At 39.3% G+C, this 23,162-nt stretch overlaps 1 protein-coding gene across 2 annotated transcripts in view; it reads right to left on the reverse strand.

Moving 5' to 3' along the window:
- The window catches only part of zc3h3 (zinc finger CCCH-type containing 3), a 99,202-nt gene that overhangs the window by 39,410 nt on the left and 36,630 nt on the right, over positions 1-23,162 (reverse strand). For both annotated transcript variants that reach the window (XM_073815177.1, XM_065265026.2), the window contains exon 4: positions 13,497-13,635. In XM_073815177.1, the coding sequence (XP_073671278.1) occupies positions 13,497-13,635 (139 nt within the window). The remainder of the gene's footprint in view (positions 1-13,496; positions 13,636-23,162) is intronic.

Below are 23,162 nucleotides of genomic sequence, written 5' to 3' on the forward strand. Positions count from 1 at the left end.
GCGCTTACGGTTAAGAACAACGAAATGTAAAAATGACATTTAGGCATACCAGATTTGCTGATGTTGATGACCCATACCTCAAGCAGCTGAATCGAATCGCATTTTTTGTCCCTTTATTTCATTGTCAAACTAAACGCTTTTACAGCAAACATCTCTAAGGCATCATGATTTTTATCACTGCCATTAGACACAAATCTGTTTTTTGCTGGTATGCGGCATATTTAGGGGGCACCGTAAGCAACCATCAGCAAGGAAGGGTGTGACTCACTCACACCTGTGTCAGGACACAAAAAAAAAACATCAGCTTTGTTTTCTGTCTAGAAAATTGCCTGTGAACGTCACCTAACGTGCTTCATGTGCATTAACTTAAAAAATAAAATAATTAGGAAGTAAGTCAGGTCTAGTTCACTAATATAGCAAATGATTGCATACGTGCACTCGACTGTCTGGACCAGACATGTGCATGCATGTGTGCTTGTCCCATTGCGTTTCGACCGCAGATGAAGAAGAGAGCAAATCAGCACTCTGGCAGGGTGATTAACGATGTGACTTTTGTTTTGGTGACGGGGAAGAATTCACAGGCCGCACGGGCATTCGCAATAATGCTTGTCTTGTCTATTTGGCTGCAGAGAAAGCATTAGTAAGCTCATCCTGAAGAATAGACAAAAAGAGTTACCCTTGAAATGAGCTAGCTGCTTTCACTTAACCAATTTTCGTTGTGTAAATGAGTTTTTGCTTTAGGCAAAGTGGATAATGAGGGGTAACTTAGTGATAACAATACTAAAGACTATTAGATGTGGAAAACTAAACAATTTGTTTGAAGAAACACCTAAAGGGCAGACAGGTGGGCACTGGGCAGATTGTGATAGAGCTGGGGGAAAGATGACAAGATGCCACTTTGACTGCTTCCTACTTCAGTTTCCCATTTCACCTTTTATTAAAACTCACTAAACAAACTTAAAGGGACACTCCACTTTTTTTGAAAATGTGCTAATTTTCCAGCTCCCCTAGGAGTTAAACATTTGATTCTTACCGTTTTGGAATCCATTCAGCTGATCTCCGGGTCTGGCGCTGCCACTTTTAGCATAGCTTAGCGTAATTCATTGAATTTGATTAGACCGATTTTTTTAAGCAGATATGGCTAGGAACTATACTCGCATTCTGCCATAATAATCAAGGACTTTGCTGCTGTAACATGGCTGCAGGAGGCACAACGATATTACGTAGTGCCCGAAAATAGTTCCCTGCTGTTGAAAGATACTAAGGGGACTATTTTCGGCTGCTGCGTAATAACATTGCGCCTCCTGCAGCCATGTTACGGCAGCAAGTCCTTGATTATTACGCTGGAATGAGAGTATAGTTCCTAGCCATATCTGTCTAGAAAATTGCAACTTTTAATTTTCCATCGGTCTTAGTACACGATGTAACTACAGAAGAGTCAAGTTTTAAATAGGAAAAATATCGAAACTCTTCGGTTAATTTTTAGCGCAATGCTAATGGTCTAATCAGATTCAATGGATTATGCTAAGCTATGCTAAAAGTGGTAGCAAACAGACATGGAGATTGGCTGAATGAATTCCAAAATTGTAAAAATCAAATGTTTAACTCTAGAGCAGTGGTTTTCAATCTTGTCCTAGGGGACCCACAGCTCTGCATATTTTGTATGTCTCCCTTAACTGACACACCCAGTTCTGTTCATGGATCTCTCCCTTAATGAGCTGATGATCTGAATCAGGTGTGTTAGATAAGGGAGACATGCAAAATGTGCAGGGCAGTGGGTCCCCTAGGACAAGATTGAAAACCACTGCTCTAGAGAAGCTGAAAAATTAGCAGATTTTCAAAAAAAGTTGAGTGTCCCTTTAAACGAAATGTGACCATGCCTGTGAAAACCGAGCTAAAGTCTTTTTTTTGCGATTTACTGTTTTCTACATAAAATCATCCTACATCATGTAAAAACACTCAATATCAATAATATCGACTGAGTAAGGCCATGTCAAAGATTGAAATGAAAGGGAAACAATGGTTGAAAACTTTGATGCTCCTAATCACAAAATTAGATTATGAGACTTTGTCTGAATTTTACGGGCAGGGTCATTATAGTGGATGTAAAACCTGTAGCTGTCAGTACCTTTAATGCACTGTAAAAAGTGTCTGCCAAAAACATTTTGAATGACAAGCAACAACAGACTTTTAGTAGATATTTTATGTGTAAATCTTGGAGGCATATAATATATACTATATATAGTGTCATTCTCAGCCATGAGCTGGCAGAAGAAGTATTATTAGTCAAACTTTTCTGGGTGTTAAGATGCTCTATTGCTCTACATTAATTTCACCAGTTCTTGTTTCTTGTTCCTCCTGTTCACCCTTTCTTTAGCTCTTATGATGAGATGAATGGAGAGGTGGTAAACGAGAGGGGAGCCATGCTGCGGCACATCCTGTGCTGATCAATACCAGAGCACTAAACCTGATGAGGGCCACTCTGGCCACTCCACCCACATGAGAGAGCGCGTGACCGCACGTGTGCATGTCGACCAGAGAAAATATAGGGGAAACGTTGCGATCGTGTCCTGTTTTTAGCTCTAAAAGACATAAATAATGTTTGAGTAAAATACTGGAGTAGATGTGTAATGTTATGCAGTAGATGTTTTAACATATACGTCTTAGTATGTTGAATAAAATATTACACCTACTGTACAATAGGGGTGGGGGAAATCGATTGTTAGATGCATCTCGATGCAGACGTGGACAATTCTGAATCGATTCACAAATGTAAAAAAAAAATTGATTCTTAATAGTTAGTTTACAAAATAATAACGTGATGTTATCAGAACCAAAATGTAGAACTCAACTGCTGCACACAGATAGCTTGAGAGCACATACTGGATGAGCGGAGCTTACACGAGCAGTAGAGAAAGAAAAAACAAATACATTTTAGCTAGCCCTGTTTGACTAATTTTAAACTGCAAGATAAACAAAATACACTTTGTGATGGTCTTCCTTTGACTTTTCTTTGTTCAGTGAGCGGCAGTGAGAAAACATCAACTTTAATTTACTGACTCATCTGAATGTGCAAATACAGTAGCGTTTCCCAAAACCTGCCACTGATTGTTTAGACATAAAAACACAAATATACTTCTGTAAAAATATGCACATAGTTTGTTATCCAGACGGAAGCGCTGGGTGCACTGCATTAGATAAATACAGTAGTACTGCCAAAATCACTATGTATAATATTGATGATGATTAGACGATGTGTCAGTTCGTGAAAGTTAGTGCCGGTTAACATATAGAATGAATACATCTCATTTAATTACTAATTTTTACTGGTTTTATAGGGCACCTATTTCACTGCTAAAAAAACTTATTTTGTGTTTTTGTTATAATACAAAGTGTGTGCGTGGTGTATGGTAAAAAAACACATTATTTTCCACATATTGTACATTTTTGTAGTTCTGATTTTGTACAAAGCTCATGCATTTCAAAGACGCTGTGTCCGTGATAAGCCTGGTAATCTGTATATTGTGATTGGCCTGCATCCCTCTGACACCAGCCCTCCTGACCATAACTTGTGTCAGTGTTTACTTTGGGGTATGTACCTTCTGCATATCGTTAACATGTACTAATACACACTTACACACCAAAAGAAATGTAAAATCGTGAATCGGACCATAAGACCCTTTAATGTCTGAAAAAAGAAACTTTAGAGACTAGTAGCAAAAGTGCAAATACAAGTTCGGCTCCAAACGCAAATGTGATGTGATGACGTCACAAATATGTTAATTAGTATATAGAGAATCGATTCTGAATTGTATTGGGACCCTAATGCTGCGTTCACACCAGCCGCGGTAGAGGCGTCAAGCGCGAGTGATTTCAATGTTAAGTCAATGTGAAGCAATGACGCATGTCTGGAGGTCTCGCGGCGTAAATGAGGTGTTTAGTATGGCATGGTAGACGCGATTCCGAATGGTGCGAATTGAGCATTGCTGCAGGAAACGCGCGAGTTGAAAAATTTGACTTTTGGCGGAAAAACATGCCGCGTTAACCAATCAGGAGCTTGCTTTAGTAGTGACGTGATAACAGAAAGCAAGCAGAGTCGCAGAAGCCCCTCCCATGACACGAATTTCCGCGTGAGTGTCTCGATGACTAGAATTTACATGTGAATAAAAGCGAGCAAACTCAAAATGTTCAAGCAACAAACTAGATGCGGTAGATGCAAATTTGAAGCCTCAAACGCGGCTGATGTGACCCTACAGTTACGTTACATTCACACGGGAAGGAAGCATTAATGCTTGACGGAAGGCTTGTCTGAAGCACTGCCAACGGCCAATCACAGTGGCCGCAACAGATGCTCCGGTCTTCCATAAACGTAATTGGCTGGCTCGGCCGAAGTTATTTGCATAAGGCGATCTGGTTGGCTGATGCACCCGTTGCCGCTTGAAAAGTTGAGAAATGTTCAACTTCTGCCGTGAGCAATGGCAGTGACGTGGTGTTGACGGACCCACATTCAGTTTAGCAATGCATGACGTCACCCATTAAAAGTTAATAGGAAGCAGGGTTTCCCGCAGAAAATTTGTTAGTTAAGGTGGTAGGCTTGGGCGGGGCCGAGGGCGTGGCAATCAAAGGGGCGGGACGTATGTGTCATGATGAAAATTAAAATATTTTTATTTAAAACACTCAAATAAAACGGTGTGAAGCGCGTACGCGCTATTCTCCGAGATGCACTTAACGAACTTTTGTGCAGCTATTTTTTTTCTGGACAACCTAGTTAACTCTTTCCCCTCCATTGACGAGATATCTCGTCAATTAAGAGAAAACGCTTCCCCGCCAATGACGAGATTTTCCGTCTTTCCGCAATACCGCTATTATCCACCAGGTGGCGCCCTTCCGCAACTTTTTAAAACCGGAAGTATTGCCCTATGGCAAGCTGCTGCATGTCCGTGTCTGTTTTAAAGATCGCTCTGAATGGGATCTCTATGAAAAGTCTGTCATAAAAATTTAATTATCTCTGCTTTTTGCTCAAAATATGGTGTTTTTGCAAAAACCTACCCATTTTCAAAAGCTGATTGCAAAAGAACCACTAAAGGTAAGATGAAACGTTTTTTTTTTTGTTTGAAAGCAGAGGGTCTGTTCTTTCATTTGGTATATTGTATGTTTATATATTTAAAGAAGAACATTTTCTGGAAGGCATTAAACTTTGGTGAAAATCATGAAAAATGCTGGCGCTGGGTGGCAACTTTTTTTAAAAACGCTGGCGGTGAAAGAGTTAAGGTGGTAGGGTTTCTAAGCTTAGGCGAGCCGCCCGAACTGAAATGTGCTTTGTATAAAATGTTTAATCAGTATAATAAAAAAGTTGAGTTCCTCATGTAAGCCTATTCTTGTCCTTTAAAGGCTAACTTTAGGTCTTCTGTTGAGCATCTTATTTTTTTACTTCTTTAAATAACAACAAATAAGTATATTCATTTTATATAGCTTAAAGAGTGTTTTTTACAGTGTATTATCACATAATAAATAGATCAGATTGCCTTTAATTAAACAAACAGTGGCCACTTGCACAAGAAGCTGATTGGCAGGTAAATCTGCAAACAAGAACAAGTACCGTATTCATAAATATAAAAATTAACAAAAAATGAAGATGCTGAAAACAAAGAGCAAAACAGATAGCACGTAATGGGAGGAGGGCAGTTTGTATGCTTGCATGCATGAGCTTGTGTAATTTATGCCCAGGCGTCCGTGTTTACGGCTTTCTTAATTCAACTCCTGCTACTATTAATGTAGTTAATGTTGAGATTATATCTATTTTCTGGTGGCTGCCGGGGATTTACGAGGGCGTTTCCTCCCCCACCCGGTTCCCTCAAACACTCAATCATCAGACATAGTCGTACTGCTGACTACACACTCCCACTGCTCTCCAGCTCGCTGCTCTGGACGCCGGGTCACTGCATGGTAGGGTGAGGGGCTAAAAAGCCACCCGTCTGTCTGCTTCAGTCTCCTGCCCGCTTGAGCTCTTGGGTGATGGACTGTGCAAAGCCATCTTGTTTGTTAACCAACAAACACAGAGACACTTACGGCATTATAAAAGCACGTCAGACAGCTGACAAAACCATGTGTTCCCGATGCTTGAGTGCTGGTAGACCACTGCGCTACCGTAGCAATGCAGAGGCAGGTTCGATTCCCAATAAGCACAGATAAAAGTTCCGAAAAAATGTGTAACTTAAATGAAATAAGTAGCTTCGGATAAAAATGTAATGTCTGCCAAATGTGTAAATGTAATGAGTACAGAATGTGGCAGAGCGCCACAATCTAAAATACTCTAAAAATAAGCATCACCAACAAATGAATGAATCAAAGCTAGGTAGATCGTTAAAAATCTTCCCTTATCTTCTCTACCCCCACGCTATCTCTCTCTCCCTCTCATTTCCCTCTCTCTTGTAATATTTCACAATGCGTCACAGAGGTTCAAATTGAAAATCCCTTGATGAATCAATATTTATTGCAGGCAGCTAAATGAATGGCGGTAAGTCATCACAGCTCAAAGGCAGTCTGAAACCAAGCACGCCATCTCACAAAATCTGCATTACACAAATGAAACCCCACAAACACACACTCGCTTACCCATTATAAATCCAGAAGCACTGCCCCACCGAATCTAAATTATCGCTCAATGACACAAATGTAAAAAAATCGGTAGCACTTTACGGTACAGTGCCTGTTACATAAAGCAAATTAAGTTTAAATATAAATTGAAGTTTTTATGTAATATACATTACTTATAAAATGTAGTTTTACTGCATATACATTAAAATAAAAAATGTGAAGAGTATATCGTAGGTCCTACATAAATAACTGTGTAATAAAAAATGGGAAATAAATACACAAGAATCAGAAAAACATTGTTTAGATTTAAATAATGCGGCACGTATTAATGTTATAAATAACAATAGCACCAAGTACAGTGACATTTATAGAATGTATTCAGATGCGTTTTGATCAATCAGCTCACAAGTAGACGAAGCTAAATACAGATGTAAACGAGGGCTAAATTGTTTTGAGCTCATCGACTTTCGACTACATTCAGACGTAGTTGGAAATGCAGTCAGCGGATTGTTTTTGTGGTGTAGACGCTCATAATAGCCACAATAGACCGCCTACTCTCCAACTACTGACCTAAAGCTTTGTTTATACTCGACGCGTCCACTCGGGCACGTTGGTGCTCATGGTAAAAATGCCGTCAATGCGGAGTGGGCGGTCGTACACGAGACCCCATTTCGCGTGGAGGCTTACCGTGCGCATGGCTCCGCATGCGGAAATGACTGAACTGGAGGCGATTCTGTCCGAACAGGCAAGCCTGTGATGTATCTCTTTAATCAATCCATGCAAAACAATGCGTATACTATTTATCTGACACTCAAAGTAAAGTATGGCAACTTTGCAGTTTAAAACACAAATTATTTTACATATGATTCAGAATTTTTGGCGTATATATGTATTGAATGAACCACTGGACGAGGCTCGCGTTGTGGACCAAAGCGCGAGTATAAACAAAGCTTTTCCTTTGGTCCGGACTTCTAGCGCACCCACAGTGTTCAGGGCGGTCTTTACCATGGGTTCACACCAGCCGTGTTTGAGGTGTCAAAATCGCATCTACTGCGTCTAGTTTGCCGCTTGAACATTTTGAGTTTACTCGCTTCATTCACGCGTGAAAGCCATGCATGAAATTCTAGTCATTGAGACATTCACACGGAAATTTGCGTCATGGGAGGGGCTTCTGCGCCTCCGCTCGCTTTCTGTAATCACGTCACTACTAGAGCAAGATCCTGATTGTTTAATGCGGCACGTTTTTCCGCCAAAGTTTAATTTTTTTAACTCGCGCGTTTGCTGCAGCAACTCTAAATTAGACGTGCGAATGTGGTGGAATAGCATCTACCGCGCAACAGTAAACACCTCATTTGTGCCGCGAGGCCTCCAGGCGCGCGCCAACGCGCATTCACATTGACTTAACATTGAAATCACTCGCACTTGACGCCTCTACCGCGGCTGGTCTGAACGCAGCATTAGACTTTCATTAATATAACTAAAGCGGCTGCTCTCCGCCTCTTTAACTTTTGCCTAATTTTGCAAGCATGTGAAAGTTGCGCAAGCCCTTACATGTATAAAACTTTGTGTAGCATGTTTACTAACAACACAAGCAGCAATACACTGACATAATATTAGTGTGCATCAACCCATTATTTCCCCGCTCGTGTTTTAATGAAAGCAAATGGACTTGCGCCCATAGACCATTCCCTCGAAGTAATCAGGAGAGAGCTGGTCGAAAGTGAACAAAAAAGACAGATTAGAACAACAGGTGTGAATGGGGATGTGTCACACTAATGTAAGGTACAATAAAGTGCAGTTACTGAAACATGGAAAGGCAGGAATTAACCAAATGGACAAAATATTGATCAGTATATTTCAAAATCAAAACACACATGGATGTTTGAAACAGGGAAGCTGAGGGTAAAATCTCAGCATCTTCTAAATAATGAGCTCAAATGAGAGTATTCCTGAAGACCTATTAATCATCTATTTCAAGAGTAGCTGTACATGTCTGTTGCCCAAAATGTTTTTAACTAACTTTGATGACTACATACTGAATATCAGGAGTCTAGACTGTTTCTTTAGCATCAAAAGCCTTCACAAACTCATATTAGCCCACTAAACCATGAGCAACAAGTAGTAAACACAGTGCGCTATACACATAATGGAACCTATTATCAGCTCTTTGTGATACAGCATGAGCAGAAACAGGAGCGACATTACTACAGTATATTTAAAAACCCTACCGACATACTGTAAACATTTCCCCAATTCTCAATAACCAAAGTTACAGCTCCTTAAGCAGCCTACCAGATATTTCAAATGATTTAAGGTACTGGTCCTGCCAGAAAGAGCAATTTTTTGTAAGTGCTATCCACTCAATGCTCTGTAAAACAATTCTCACTAAGGCAGAAAAGACCAGAAAGAGAGAGCGAGTCTGGAAAAGAGAGAGAGAGAGGGGGAGATAAAAGAGAAGGTTATTTTGTTTAATGTGGCAACCTTCTTAACATATAACACCTATAATCCACAGCCTCTTTTTTTCTACATGACTAAGCCAGGCCCGCACAGCAGGGGGATTTATGAAGATCATTTTAACTCTGTAGATAAGAGCGGGAATAAAAAATTTACACCCACATGCATGAGTGCTTCATTTACACCCTTAAGTGAATGGGATTTCGCAGTGGTCTCCTATCAGGCTAAAGCTAATGCCATAGAGACACAGCTGTGACCCCCCTCCTCCTTCTGGCCGGTCTTCATATTAGGCGTTCACAATTTAGAAGCTTTCTAGCTTGTTTAATTTTGCTCTTCCCAGGCTAGGACTCAAATTCTTTGTCTCTCTTGCAACTGGTTGCCTGTTACACCAGTCTAATCTCATAGGAATTCATTATTTACTATTTAAAAAATGGCTTAATCGTATGAATTCATATAATGTGAATCATACAAAAAATGTGCTTTTATTAAAAAAAAAAACAAGTATTATGTCTAACCCCTAATACCACACCTTAACCCAGTGGTTCTTAACTCTTTCTCCGCCAGCGTTTGTAAAAAAGTTGCAAGTCAGCGCAAGCATTTTTCATGGTTTTCACAAAAAGTTTAATGCCTTAAAGAAAATGTTCTTCTTTAACTCTTTCCCCGCCAGCATTTTTAAAAAAAGTTGCCAGCCAGCGCCAGCATTTTTCATGATTTTCACAAAAGTTTAATGCCTTCCAGAAAATGTTCTTCTTTAAATATAAAAACAAACAATATATCAGATGAAAGAACAGACCCTCTGCTTTCAAAAAAAAAGTTTCATCCTACCTTCATTAGTTATCTTGTAATCACCTCTCAAACATGGGTAGGTTTCTTCAAAAACACCCAATTTTGAGCAAAAGGCTGAGATAATTCCATTTTTGCGAAGGACTTTTGATAGAGATCAGATGCAGAGCGATCTTTAAAACATACACGGAGTTCTTTCTCTTTCACGTGAGGTGCTATTTCCGGGTTGTATAAGTTGCGGAAGTGCGCCACCTGGTGGATAATAGCGGCATTGCGAAAAGACGGAAAATCTCGTCATTGGCGGGGAAGCATTTTCTCTTAATTGACGAGATATCTCGTCAATGGCGGTGAAAGAGTTAAATATATAAACATACAATACACCAAATAAAAAACGAAAGATAAAAAAACATTTCATCCTACCTTGATTAGTTTTCTTCTGATTACCTCTCAAATATGGGTAGGTTTCTTTAAAATCACAAAATTTTGTGCAAAAAGCTGAGATAATTTCATTTTTGTGAAGGACTTTTGATAGAGATCAGATTCAGAGCGATCCCTTAAAACACACAGAGTTCTTTCTCTTTCACGTGAGGCGTTACTTCCGGTTTGTATAAGTTATCCACCTGGTGGATAATGGCGGTATTGTGGAAAGCCGGAAATACTCGTCATTGGCAGGGAAGCGTTTTCTCTTAATTGGCGAGTTAACTTGTCAATGGCGGAGGAAAGTGTTAAATTGGTGGGCGTGAGATGGTGCCAGGAGGGGCCCAGTTTTATGACATTTAACAATTTTATTATTTTATCATAAAGTTTGTGCAATCAAACCTCAATATAGCTACCAACCAACAGCACTACATTACATAATTTAATATGTTTTGTTTTTCTAATTCAATATCTAAGCTGGTGAGGTTGATTCATATTAATTTTCTTTGGGGGTGGGCGTGAAAGGATGCACAACAGTGGGGAATGCCGAAAAGTTTGAGAACCACTGCCTTACCCCAACATCACAAGTGCGAAGCCGATCAAAATGAATTCATACAAATCAACCAGCGCGCAAAATAGCAAAATGAGATTGCGTTGGTTAAAACAATTTCTCAATCTAATGCACAACATCAGTGTTTGTCTCTGTCAAATAAAACAGTGACTTATATATGATGTTAATAAAATAAATTAATATTTCTAATTCCAGTACAGATTCTACTTTACAACTCGTAGTACTTAGGAAGGACCTTAGTTATAATAAAAAAAATTGCAAACTGCTATATTTGTTTGTTGGGCATATAAACAATTACACTAAACAAAATGAGAATAATAATTTAATCAATAAATTAAAGGGATAGCTCAACCAAAAATGAAATTCTGTCATCATTTACTCATCCTCATGTTGTTACAAACCTTTATTTTTTTCTTTGTTCTGATGACCGTTTGTGGACCCAATTTACTTCCATAGTATTCTTTTTTCCTACCATGGAAATGAATGGGGTCCACGAACCCCTACCGCCTTAACTAGGTCGTCCAAAAAAAAACCTTTCGCTGCACAAAAGATCGTCAAAGTGCTTTGCACTATCTATCAACGTTCGCCAGACATTCTACAACATCTGCTTTAGTTTGTGTTTAGTAACCCTTCTATCTCATCACGCAGCTATTCCCGTTAGAGGTAAAAACATTTAATTTAGGGATGCTCCGATCAGGATTTTTGCAGCCGATACCGATCACCGATTTGTAATCTTCGTGATCGGCCGATACCGATTCCGATACCGATTTTTTTTTTTTAAAGCTGATATGCAAGCTCTTTGATGACTGTAACTGTTACATTTTTTCTAGATAAAATAATACCACGGATGTTCCCTTTGTTATATTACTTGCAGTAATTAGGTATATTATTGTTTTAATAGAGACTCAAATAAATAAGCACAACAAATATTTATTCTGCAAAGAGAAATTTAAAATGGCTTTAAAAAGGCTTATGTCTCCTAAAAGTACTGAAAATAAAACACTTCACAGTCTTTACTGTATTAATTAAATATACACGCATTCGTATGAAGTATAAAAGTTCTTTAGTCAAGAGCAGAGAGTGATTTTATTGAGAGATGAATTACGTTACTGCAGCTTTAAGACATGAGAGAGAGAGATCGCTCTGTTCACGTGCACTGATGACAGGCTGCTGTGTGTGGGCGGCGGCTGAACGCAGACAAGCAGCTGTGAGGAAAATGAAAGTTTAAACGCTCAAAACTTTAAAACGCATGCAAATAATAAACTTTTGGCATGAGGATGCAATTGTCCGTGATAGATATGTGTTGTATAAGCTGTTTGATGGGGATGTGAAGACGCCTCGCGCTGTTGACCGGAGCGCGTCCTCGTAGAACATACGCATATCTCTGTAAAAGCAAAGAGAGACATACAAATCTGCACGCCGCACATGAGCAACGGGTTGTAAAAATGCTCGCGCTACGTAAAAAATGTCTTTAATTGCAGCCGCATTCAGGATCCTTTTGATGACAAAAGTAAACAGAAAGATCGGTTTATGAGATCGGCAGATTTAGCGAGCACCGATCGAGTCATTTAATGCCATTATCGGCCGATACCGATCGGCGGCCGATCGATCGGAGCATCCCTAATTTAATTCATTAATAATCTAGTATGTGTCCATTTTCTGTCATAGTTTCTTCGAAATTAAGTTTTATTTGAGTGTTTAAATAAAAATATTTTCATTTTCATCATGATGCGTACGCCCCACCCCTTTGATTGCCACACCCCCTCGGCCCGTCCACCTGCCCAACCCTACCACCTTAACTAACAAATTTTCTGCGGGAAACCCTGAACAGTTTGGTTATACATTTCTTTTCCTTTGTGTTTATCAGAAATGTATTCAGTTTTGTAAACACATAAGAGTAAATGATGACAGAATTTCCATTTTTGGGTGAACTATCTCTTTAAGACTAATTTATTAAAAAAAAAAAATCATACATTTGTCACAATATGTTTGTTGTTGCATGTTAACTATTTTGGAGAATATACAACAAAGCATATTTATTTATCTATTTGCAAATTGTTGTCCATTTACTATTAGCAAAGACAGTAGAGATGAGAGAGGAAATTACAAAGGCTGAATCTAAACCTCAACGCAACTCAATATGTTGGAAGCATAACTGCAACCCTCTAGGCAACGGCTCAAGTGGAGTACTACAGTAGTTTTCAATTTGCCATTTGTGTTTTCCATTTCGCATTTGCCATAAGCCACTTAAAGCTCCGCTTGAATTAAGGGTCTCAGTCACCTCCCACATGTTCTCATAAGCATGTGGCCCATCCCGGAAAACATGTTTATGGTCTGTTATTATGGTTACAGTAATAGATTACCATGATGAGCGGCGCCTTCTCTCTGTCATAATATCAGTGGTGATGAGGCAGTTAGTTATGGTTCTGAATGGCGTTATTAAGGGTGAGGCGGTTATTTAATGTTTTATTAGGCGCTGAGAGACTGATAAAACAGTGAATGTCAACCGAGAGGTTTTAATCAGCCTGGTAATTGGTTGTGCCGGGCTGTGATTGCGAGCAGAGCGCACGCACATGTGCAGACACAGATTATGATAAAACAAAACCATTAAAATGAGCCCTAATGAAGAGAGGGCACACGGGGAGTACGTGGATTAAGGGGGGCAGTGCCTTACCTGGCCGACTGGACTCTCCTGACCCTGTAAGAAAGAGCAGGGCTGTGGTGGATTGCTTGTGCTCTGCGCGTGTCAATCTTGTAGCGTGTTTTGATGACCCTATGTGACGTCTGGCTTCGGACTGAAGGAAAGAGGGGGCCTGCAGAGGAAAAACAAATCACGAAAGGAAATTAATGGTTGACGTGTCACTTTACCAATCAATAATACTTAATCACCTAATGATGCCCGCATGAGCTATAACCAAGTCATTAGTTAGTCAGCCTGTGGTTTGCAAAAACTCAAGTTACATGTTGTAGAATTTTATGGTTCAAATCTCGAAACATCATTATCCCATATCATTAAAAATGCTAAGCTCTGAAAAACTCTGAAATTAATCCAGGTTATTTATAATGATCTCAAATAACTTTTTGAGCTATTAAAGAGTATACACAAACATTTGGATCCTACTTCCTTTCTTATCCTGCTGTGTGCAAGAAAAACTGGCCTTTTGTACAAAGGAGGTTGTGTTATCAATGCCTTTGCTTATTTTTTTATATTCCACACTAAAAAAGAATGTATATTGTTAAGATTTTGGATCTCATTCCAGATTATGAATCTCATATCGCAGTGTCCCTGTAGTTCTGCTCAACTGGTAGAGCATTACATTAGCATTGCAAAAGGTTACAGGTTCGAAGAAACATGCATACTGATTAAATTTATAGCTTTTGTACATTAAGTCAAGTTGGATAAAGGTGTCTGCATAAATGTAAATGTAATGTAAATGTGGTCTCAGACTGCACACCAGTCTGTGTCTGCACACTAAACTGGTTTTTGTGAGGTCTGAGTTCTGCTCTATGGGACACACACATTTAAACACACACACACACACACACACACACACACAATGGCACGCACAAAGTCTTCCTTTGGCAGGTGCGCTCCTTAATAAGCCGCACATGGAAAAATGACTGAATAACAAAGGCAGAATTTTTATCAGCCTAATAAATCATATCAGTCTTTCCACCCCAACCCTTCCTTTCTCTAAGTCTTATTCCTTATATCATTTCACAGATCCATCAGTGAGGCAGAGGGAAGGATGTGCGGGAGAGAATAAGTGTGGCTTTTATTTATTTCCTTCTGTATTCATTTATCCATCATGTTGCTTTATGACTGGCTGGGATGAAGTGACATGCATGCATGCGGGCTGAGTAAAAGATGGACTCGGCATGGCGGCTTTCGCTCGTCGCCGCTTTACACCGGAGCTAAAAACCCAGAAGATTTATTCCCAGCAGCTACAATTTAGCATGTTAGACAAGCCAGCGGGGGGAATGAAATTACTTAAAGAACTTAAAAGAATCAAAGAGGGTTGGTGAGACAGAGAGGCTTTGACTGAAACTTTATACGGTATAATAAAATGCATGCAATAAGATGGAACTTACATTAAAACCGTAATTATAGAAGTGATTGATTTAGTATGCAAGTAAATAGGCTAAATTTCTCAAATGTACTACTCTTTTGCTCCAGACAAAAGAAACACTAAAAAAATAAAAAATATACTTGGTTATCAAACAAGGATTTCATTAAATTGACTGGAATAATTACAGTATTGCAAATGTTTCCCTTGTGACTGCACATCCATGAACATGTTTGAAAGACACTCGAATTTGTCACTAAGACTCTGACAACACTTTGTCTTTGTAATGAGTCAGGTGAGAGAAAGGACCATAAAAACATGATAGCTTACAAAAATGCTATAGGGAAGTATAGAAAGAAAGAAATAAGTAAAAACGAAAGAAAGGAAGAAAGAAAGGAACAGAAGAAAATAGTATAACCGAAAGAAGGATGAGGAAGAGAGAAAAAAGGAAAGAAAAGTAGGATTAAAGAAAGGATGAGGAAGGGGGAAAAGAAAAGAGAGAAAGAAAGAGACAGGAAAGAAAAGAAGGATTAAAGAAAGGATGAGGAGGGGGAAAGAACAGAGAGAAAGAAAGAGTAAGGAAAGAAAAGAAAGATTGAAGGAATGATGGAGGAAGGGAGGAAAAAAAGAAAATAGAGAAAGAAATAGACAGAAAAGTTGGATTTGAAGGAAGGATGAGGAAGGGAGGAAAAAGAAAGGAAGAAAGAGACAGGAAAGAAAGATAGGATTTGAAGGAATGATGAGGAAGGGAGGAAAACAAGAACAGAGAGAAAGAAAGAGACAGAAAAAGAAAAGTAAGATTGAAGGAACAGAGGAAAAGTAAGGAGGAAAGAAAGTGCCAGGAAAAAAGAAAGAAAAGTAGGATTGAAGGAATGATGAACATTGGGAGGAGTAAGAAAAAGAAAGAAAGAAGAAAGAAAGACAAGATAGAAGGGATGAAAATAGGAATGCGGGAAAAAAGAGAAAGAATGGAGAAGAGTTAAGGAGAAAGAAAAAAGAAAAGGACAGGACAGGAGAGAAAAGTATGATTGAAGAAAGGATGAAGGAAGGGAGGAAAAAAATAAATAGACAGGAAAGAAATGGATAGGATAAAAATGAAGGAGTGATGGAAGGATGGAAGAAGGGAAGGGAAGAAAATGAAAAGAAAGAAAGAAAGAAAGAAAGAAAGAAAGAAAGAAAGAAAGAAAGAAAGAAAGAAAGAAAGAAAGAAAGAAAGAAAGAAAGAAAGAAAGAAAGAAAGAAAGAAAGAAAGAAAGAAAGAAAGAAAGAAAGAAAGAAAGAAAGAAAGAAAGAAAGAAAGAAAGAAAGAAAGAAAGAAAGAAAGAAAGAAAGAAAGAAAGAAAGAAATTAGAAAGAAAGAAAGAAAGAAAAGGACAGGACAGGACAGGACAGGAGAGAAAAGTATGATTGAAGAAAGGATGAAGGAAGGGAGGAAAAAAGAAAAGTAAAGAGACAAATAAAGAGACAGAAAAAAGTAGGTTTGAAGAAAGGATAAAGAAGGGAGGAAAAAAAGATTGACGGAATGATGAGGAATGGTGGAAAGTAAGAAGGAAAGAAAGAGGCAGGAAATACAGCTTGAAAATGGAAAGAAGGAAGGAATGAAGGAAGGAAGAAAGGAAGGAAGAGACAGGAAAGAAAAGTAAGATTGAAGGAATGATGGAGGAAGGGAGGAAAAAAGAAAGAGAGAAAGAAAGATACAGAAAAGAAAAGTAGGATTTGAAGAAAGTATAAGGAAGGGAGGAAAACAAAAAAGAAAGAAAGAAAGAAAGAAGTAGACAGGAAAGAAATGGATAGGATAGAAAAGAAAGTAAAAGAAAGAAAGTGACAGGAGAGAAAAGTATGATTGAAGAAAGAATGGAGGGAACAAGAAAGTAAAGAGAGAAAGAAAGAAAGAGACAGAAAAGAAAAAGTAAGATTGAAGAAAGGATGAGGAAGGGAGAAAAAGAAAGAAAGAGACAGGAAAGAAAAGCAGGATTGAAGAAAGAATGGAGAAAGGAACGAAACAATGAAAGTAAAGAGAGAAAGAAAAAGACAGAAAAGAAAAAGTAGGATTGAAGAAAGGATGAGGAAGGGAGGAAAAAAGAAAGAAGAAGGAAAGAAAGAAATGGATAGGATAGGAAAGGAAAGAAAAGAAGAATTAATGAAAGGATGGAGGAAGGGAGGAAAAAGAAAGAAAGAAGAATGAAAGGGACAGGAGAGAAAAAAGGAATGAATGTGAGATGGAAGGAGGGACGAAAAAGGAAAGAAACAGAAGAGAAAATAGATTAAAGGATGGAAAGATGGTTGAAAAAAGGAAAAGAAAGGTATGAATGATGAAAAAATAACTATTAAATGAAGATAAAGACCAAGAAAAGAGGGATTATAATAGAGAAGTGTTTTTGTCTTAAACTTAAAGCAAGCAGTCTTTCCACAGTCATTTAAATATCTACTTGTGTCCTGTGTTTATGAGCCATTTCTGGATGTTACAATAAAACCTCACATTTCCTTTCGCAATATAAGCCCTTCCTCCTACTATTTTTCCCTGTCTTCCAAGCCAGGGCACCCCTCTCCATTTATCACCAGACACACACCAGCCAGGGAATTCATCTTCGACAAACATTTACCGATGATCAAATCTCGGCACAGCACGGTCTAGTGACAGAGCACAAAGCGGAGGGATGAATCTGATTGCACGTGTATGTGATACGGCGGACCCCTTATGAGCGTTTATGTGCGTTTTACACTACGTGATGAAGTGTTCATGCTGCAGAGTGTACGATTGGACTGCGCAAGAAAGAGAGCACACTCGCGCTTGTGTGTGGGCCTACTTCGAAGGGTTGCGTGCCCGAGTCTGCGAAATTAGTTGTCTGGCTCAAAGTCACTTTTTCACACACCTCTCATCTGTACCACAGACAGCAGCCCCACAGATGACAAATACACCTTGTCAGAGAGCTTGTGTCTTACACAGCCAGCTGTACGCTAGGCACTTCGCTGTATTGTTCCACCTTACCTATTGTCTAATGATAGCGCCGCAGAATTGATGTCGCCCGCGTCTTTGTGTGCGGCCGGTTTAGTGCAGTGCTGAACGCTAGGTGCCAAAGCTCAGGCTGTGGTCCCTGTCAGGGCACTTTTATTGATGTGTGTGCTTGCAAGTGTGTGTATATGTGTGTGGTAAAGGCCTGTCAGTGGCCTATTAGAGGGAAGATTGAGACTCTACTCGGCACAGACTCACTCAACCAACACAACCTGCTGGGCTTTACAATCAGGCCCGGGGACTCATCCATCGCCCGCTGACACGCCGGCCCCGCACCCGTGCCTCAGACCGCCGATTATTTACTGAACTCACTTCAGTTTCGGTGCTCCGAGCTCACACCTTTATCTATTGCTTTCTGTCACTTGCACAGACTCATTTTTCTGACAGGTTCCCATGGTATTTTTCTGTCTATTTTTTTGTGGACGTTGTGTTGGTCTGCTTGGGATAACTGGGTAGTGATGTTAACATTAACAAGAAACATACCAATATAAGGGCTGTACAAAAAATCTATGAAGTATGCATTGAATAACTTTATAAAGATGCTGATTGACTTGACTTACTTTTGCTTAAAGCTGCAATCCGTAGTTTTGGCCTCTCTATCGCCATCTCTGTTTGAACTACAAAACATTTCTATTTAAAACTTTACAAACTAAAATAACTAGCTTCCGGTAATGACCGATGCGCATGTATGAAAGAGTGCGTTTCCAGCGTGTGACGTAGTGTACGTGACGCAGTGGAGATGAAACGAGAGAGACGGGATGCTACGTCACAAGCTTGTGAACATGAATTGGTTGTAACCGGAAGCTAGTTATTTTAGTTTGTAAAGTTTTAAATTATTTAGATTTTTCTTATAAATTGCATTGATTGCCCTCAGTAGGTCTTCATTAACTCTTTCCCCGCCATTGACGAGATATCTCGTCAATTAAGAGAAAACGCTTCCCCGCCAATGACGAGATTTTCCGTCTTTCCGCAATACCGCTATTATCCACCAGGTGGCGCCCTTCCGCAACTTTTTAAAACCGGAAGTACTGCTCTATGGCAAGCTGCTGCATGTCAGTGTCTGTTTTAAAGATCGCTCTGAATGGGATCTCTATGAAAAGTCCGTCATTGCTCAAAATATGGTGTTTTTGCAAAAACCTACCCATATTCAAAAGCTGATTGCAAAAGAACCACTAAAGGTAATGAAACGTTTTTTTTTTTTTGTTTGTTTGAAAGCAGAGGGTCTGTTCTTTCATTTGGTATATTGTATGTTTATATATTTAAAGAAGAACATTTTCTGGAAGGCATTAAACTTTGGTAAAAATCATGAAAAACGCTGGCGCTGGCTGGCAACTTTTTTTAAAAACGCTGGCGGTGAAAGAGTTAACCCACTAGAGCCGTGCGAATTACTACAATACTACAATATTACTAGAATTACTACAAGGACGGATTAACTTTTTAGGGCTTTAAATACAGAAGCAGCATTTACTACCATTATAAAACTTGGAACAGCCAGGACATTTTCTAAAGTAACTGCAATTGTGTTAATCTTAAAAAAGATTATCATATACATCAAGAATGGCTTGGGGGTGAGTAAATCATGGGGTAACTTTAATGATTTTCATTCTTTTTCTGACTTTTCAGTAATTCTTTTAATAGAAAATACATGACTCAAGTGAATATATTGTTTGATTTATTTTCATATAATTTAAGAAAAACCTATTACTGGCTTAAGGGCTCATTATGGTTGTGCGTACGTCCTATGGTGTAGCCGTGACGGCGTAGGCTACGCGTCAGTTTTCATCAGGGTTTCCCGCAGCACTTTTCAGTTCAGGCGGCCCACCTAAGCTGGGATACCCTACCACCTTAACTAGGTCGTCCCAAAAAAAAAAATCCACCAAACGCCACATGGCCGAAATGAGAGAAAGAAATGGTCCGTCACTGTCTAAAGGATAACTGGCCTGTTGATAAAACATTTAATTCATTAATGATCTAGTATGTGTTCAAAAAAGAAGAAGAAACAGCAACTTGTTGTGTAAGTTTTAAGAAGATCAGCAGTGATGGAAGTAAATAAATAGCAACTTATGTTGCAGTTTGAGTTAAATCCTCCTCAACTTGGCCCATCTTTGTTCTCATTGTCGCAAACGGAAATACCTATGCAATACCAATCACAGCGCTTGCGGTCCGCGTAGAACTGACGCGCTGTTAAAAATTTGGTGAGGTGCACATCAGGGTACTACGCAGAGGCTGTGGATAACCTACGGCGTGGCTACAGCATAGACCTAATGCACGACTATAAATTGGACTTGAAAATAGGCTAATTTTCCAGCTCCCCTAGAGTGAAACATTTGATTTTTACCATTTTGGAATCCATTCAGCTGATCTCCAGGTCTGGCGGTAGCACTTTTGGCATAGCTTAGCATAATCCATTGAATCTGATTAGACCATTAGCATCGTGCTCAAAAATAACCAAAAGTTTCAATATTTTTCTTATTAAAAGGATTGCTATTATAAGTAACCAAGGGGACTATTTTCGGGCGATGCATAATATAATTGCGCCTGCTGCAGCCAAGTTACAGCAAAAAAGTCCTTGAATGAGAGTATAGTTCCTAGCCATATCGCGATCAAAAATTCCAACTTTTAATATCCCGTCGCTCTTAGTACATGCTATAACTACAGAAGAGTTACGATTTAAATAGGAAAAATATCTAAACTCTTTGGTCATTTTTGAGTGCAATGCTAATGGTCTAATCAGATTTAATGGATTATGCTAAGCTATGCTAAAATTGGTACCGCCAGAACCAAGAGATCGCTGAATGGATCCCAAAGCAGTAAAAATTAAATGTTAAACTCTAGGGGAGCTGGAAAATGAGCTTATAATTTTTTTAAGTGTCCCTTTAAGTGTCCACACAAATGCATCTCACAATCGAGAAAATGTGTCAAAGATTTGTCACAGAGCATGCTTTTAATCATACTAAATTAAGATTTAATAGACAGCCTCTGTAATAATGTAACCGCCACCTTTTGACATTTTGAAGTAGCCAGCAAGTCAAGTCAACCTGTCCTTGGTGTCTTTCAAGATGTGAAATCAAGACATTCAAGCTGCGCTTCTTGCCACGTTCCCTGGAACAGATAGCTGCAGATATTGATAGCATAAATACTGGTTAAGTATATATTTCACACTTACTGAAATGTTCCTCCTCATCTATGTTATGACAGAGCAGTAGTGACACCCAGCATCCTCTTAGGGATTATCAAGCCGCGTCATCTCGTGTTCTCTGATCCCGTCTCTAAATTTGACAACTAATTCCGCTTAACAGCGGTCCGATTCATTGCTGTTCCATCTCTGTCGCATTATTGACAGCAAGAGGCCGTTTCTGCAGCAATCCCCCAGAGACACATCCTCTGATTCCCAGTGGGACGGCATCACTGACATAAATACTTTTCTGGTAAACCAGGAACACTTAACATCGCTTTAAAACTAGTGTCAGGGCAGAGTGGAATTTCGTGGGACAAAGTAAGCATGGCAGAAAGAGTGTGGCATGGCACTGGCAGAGACCAAATTGGAGCTTGTTGACTATTGTTTGATTTTACTTTGCATGTCTGTCTGTCTCCAAGCAATTTAGTCAATGATTCCCAGTGCCACCTGCGTTACTAACCAGCTGCTTTAACAGCATTCCTAAAACCCTAGGAGAGGGCAAAGCAAAAATATGATACCCAACGCAGAGGAGGGGCTTAAATTAAGCTCTTTAATTCGAGGTCCTGTAAAGGGCTACTGAATCCTAGGTAGTGTTAGTAACAACATTACATTTTGAAATACAGCCTACTGATGGAAAAAAATGGTATGAGAAGCAAGCTGCATTTGCTATCTATTCATGTTGCGTATCTTTAATAGGTGTGGTAGCCATACCGAAAACTGCATTAAAAGTCACCACACTCAAAATGACAATGAAATAGCATACAACGGTAACTACAGAGCAAGATCCCACTATATTTCATTGCCCGGCATATGGCATGCAACAAACAAGTTTGCATCATTTGGTGACATTTGCTTTATGACGAACGTAAAAAAACATTCAGCCTATGACTGGAGGGGAGCCATTACACTCTGACGCCAAATACCAAAATGCCTCTTCTCCATTCTGGAACAAACAAGAGAGGTCTACTGAATGTACATATCTGTGTCTGTAAGGTGTGTCAACATAGATCCCTATTCAGCCAACTGTTTGTGCATGTCTAACAGAAATGGAAAAGGGCAAAGATATAAAAAGTGCAAACAAAATCCCAGATAACACAGACAAAAAACAAGATGGGTGTCATGAATGCTGATGTGCTTTGGACAGAGCCGATGAAAGATGCAGAACAGGAAGAACCTCCACACCGTGAACCATGGCCACTGCTGGACCACTGTGTTGCCATACCAGTGAAAATTGGGGGAGGCTCAAGTGTCGCCCATGAGGCCAGGAATCATCAGTCATCAGCATGGCGCTATCGTCACAGAAACAAACACCACATTAACACACATAAATACTCAGCCCTGCATCAACATCAGCTGATGACTGGACCAAAGATGGCTGGGACTAATAAGAGCAACACGACACGCAACGAGCATCCCTGACTGCTGCTTAAACTGCGTGTTAACATTAAAGTTACTTTTTTACTTGTGCTTGTAGCCTTTTTGTTGGAAATCAATACTTTAGAACCCACATCATGGAAATGTTTCCATATTGCTAATGTTAAATCCTTTGGGATTTCACCATTGCTTAACGTCCGCAGGCACCCGGTTGCATGTCACTGCTGGTTAGAAACAGAGCAGGAAAAACACAAATAAGTAATGGCAATGGCTTTCTTACCCACGCTGCTGTTTTCATCCGGTTATGGCAATAAAGACATGAATAAGAGATGAGAGGCAATAATTCTGACCTTGCCCTCAGCCTAAGAAGACTGCACTGCTATCAAAACACAAATGTGACACGTCCAATACACTGGATGGGATACAATAACGATATCGAAGCAATACTGATAATGTTTCCTGAGATTTAAATCAAAGCACATCGATGTAAATAAAATTGAGATATCACTAAAGTTCAAAGCAACAAGTATTTATTAGACGAGTTACAGATTTAAGTACTTGGCACGCATCTATCACATAGGAGATCTCATGAAAGTTAAGTGCCCTATGCCCCAATACAACACTAGATATATGAAACTCTGCCCATCACAGCTGAAAGCTGTGTATCTTTTAAAAGATGGAGGTATGTTTTTGTAAACATCCGAGCAG

Source organism: Paramisgurnus dabryanus, chromosome 7 (assembly GCF_030506205.2).
Source record: "Paramisgurnus dabryanus chromosome 7, PD_genome_1.1, whole genome shotgun sequence".
Taxonomy (NCBI): domain Eukaryota; kingdom Metazoa; phylum Chordata; class Actinopteri; order Cypriniformes; family Cobitidae; genus Paramisgurnus; species Paramisgurnus dabryanus.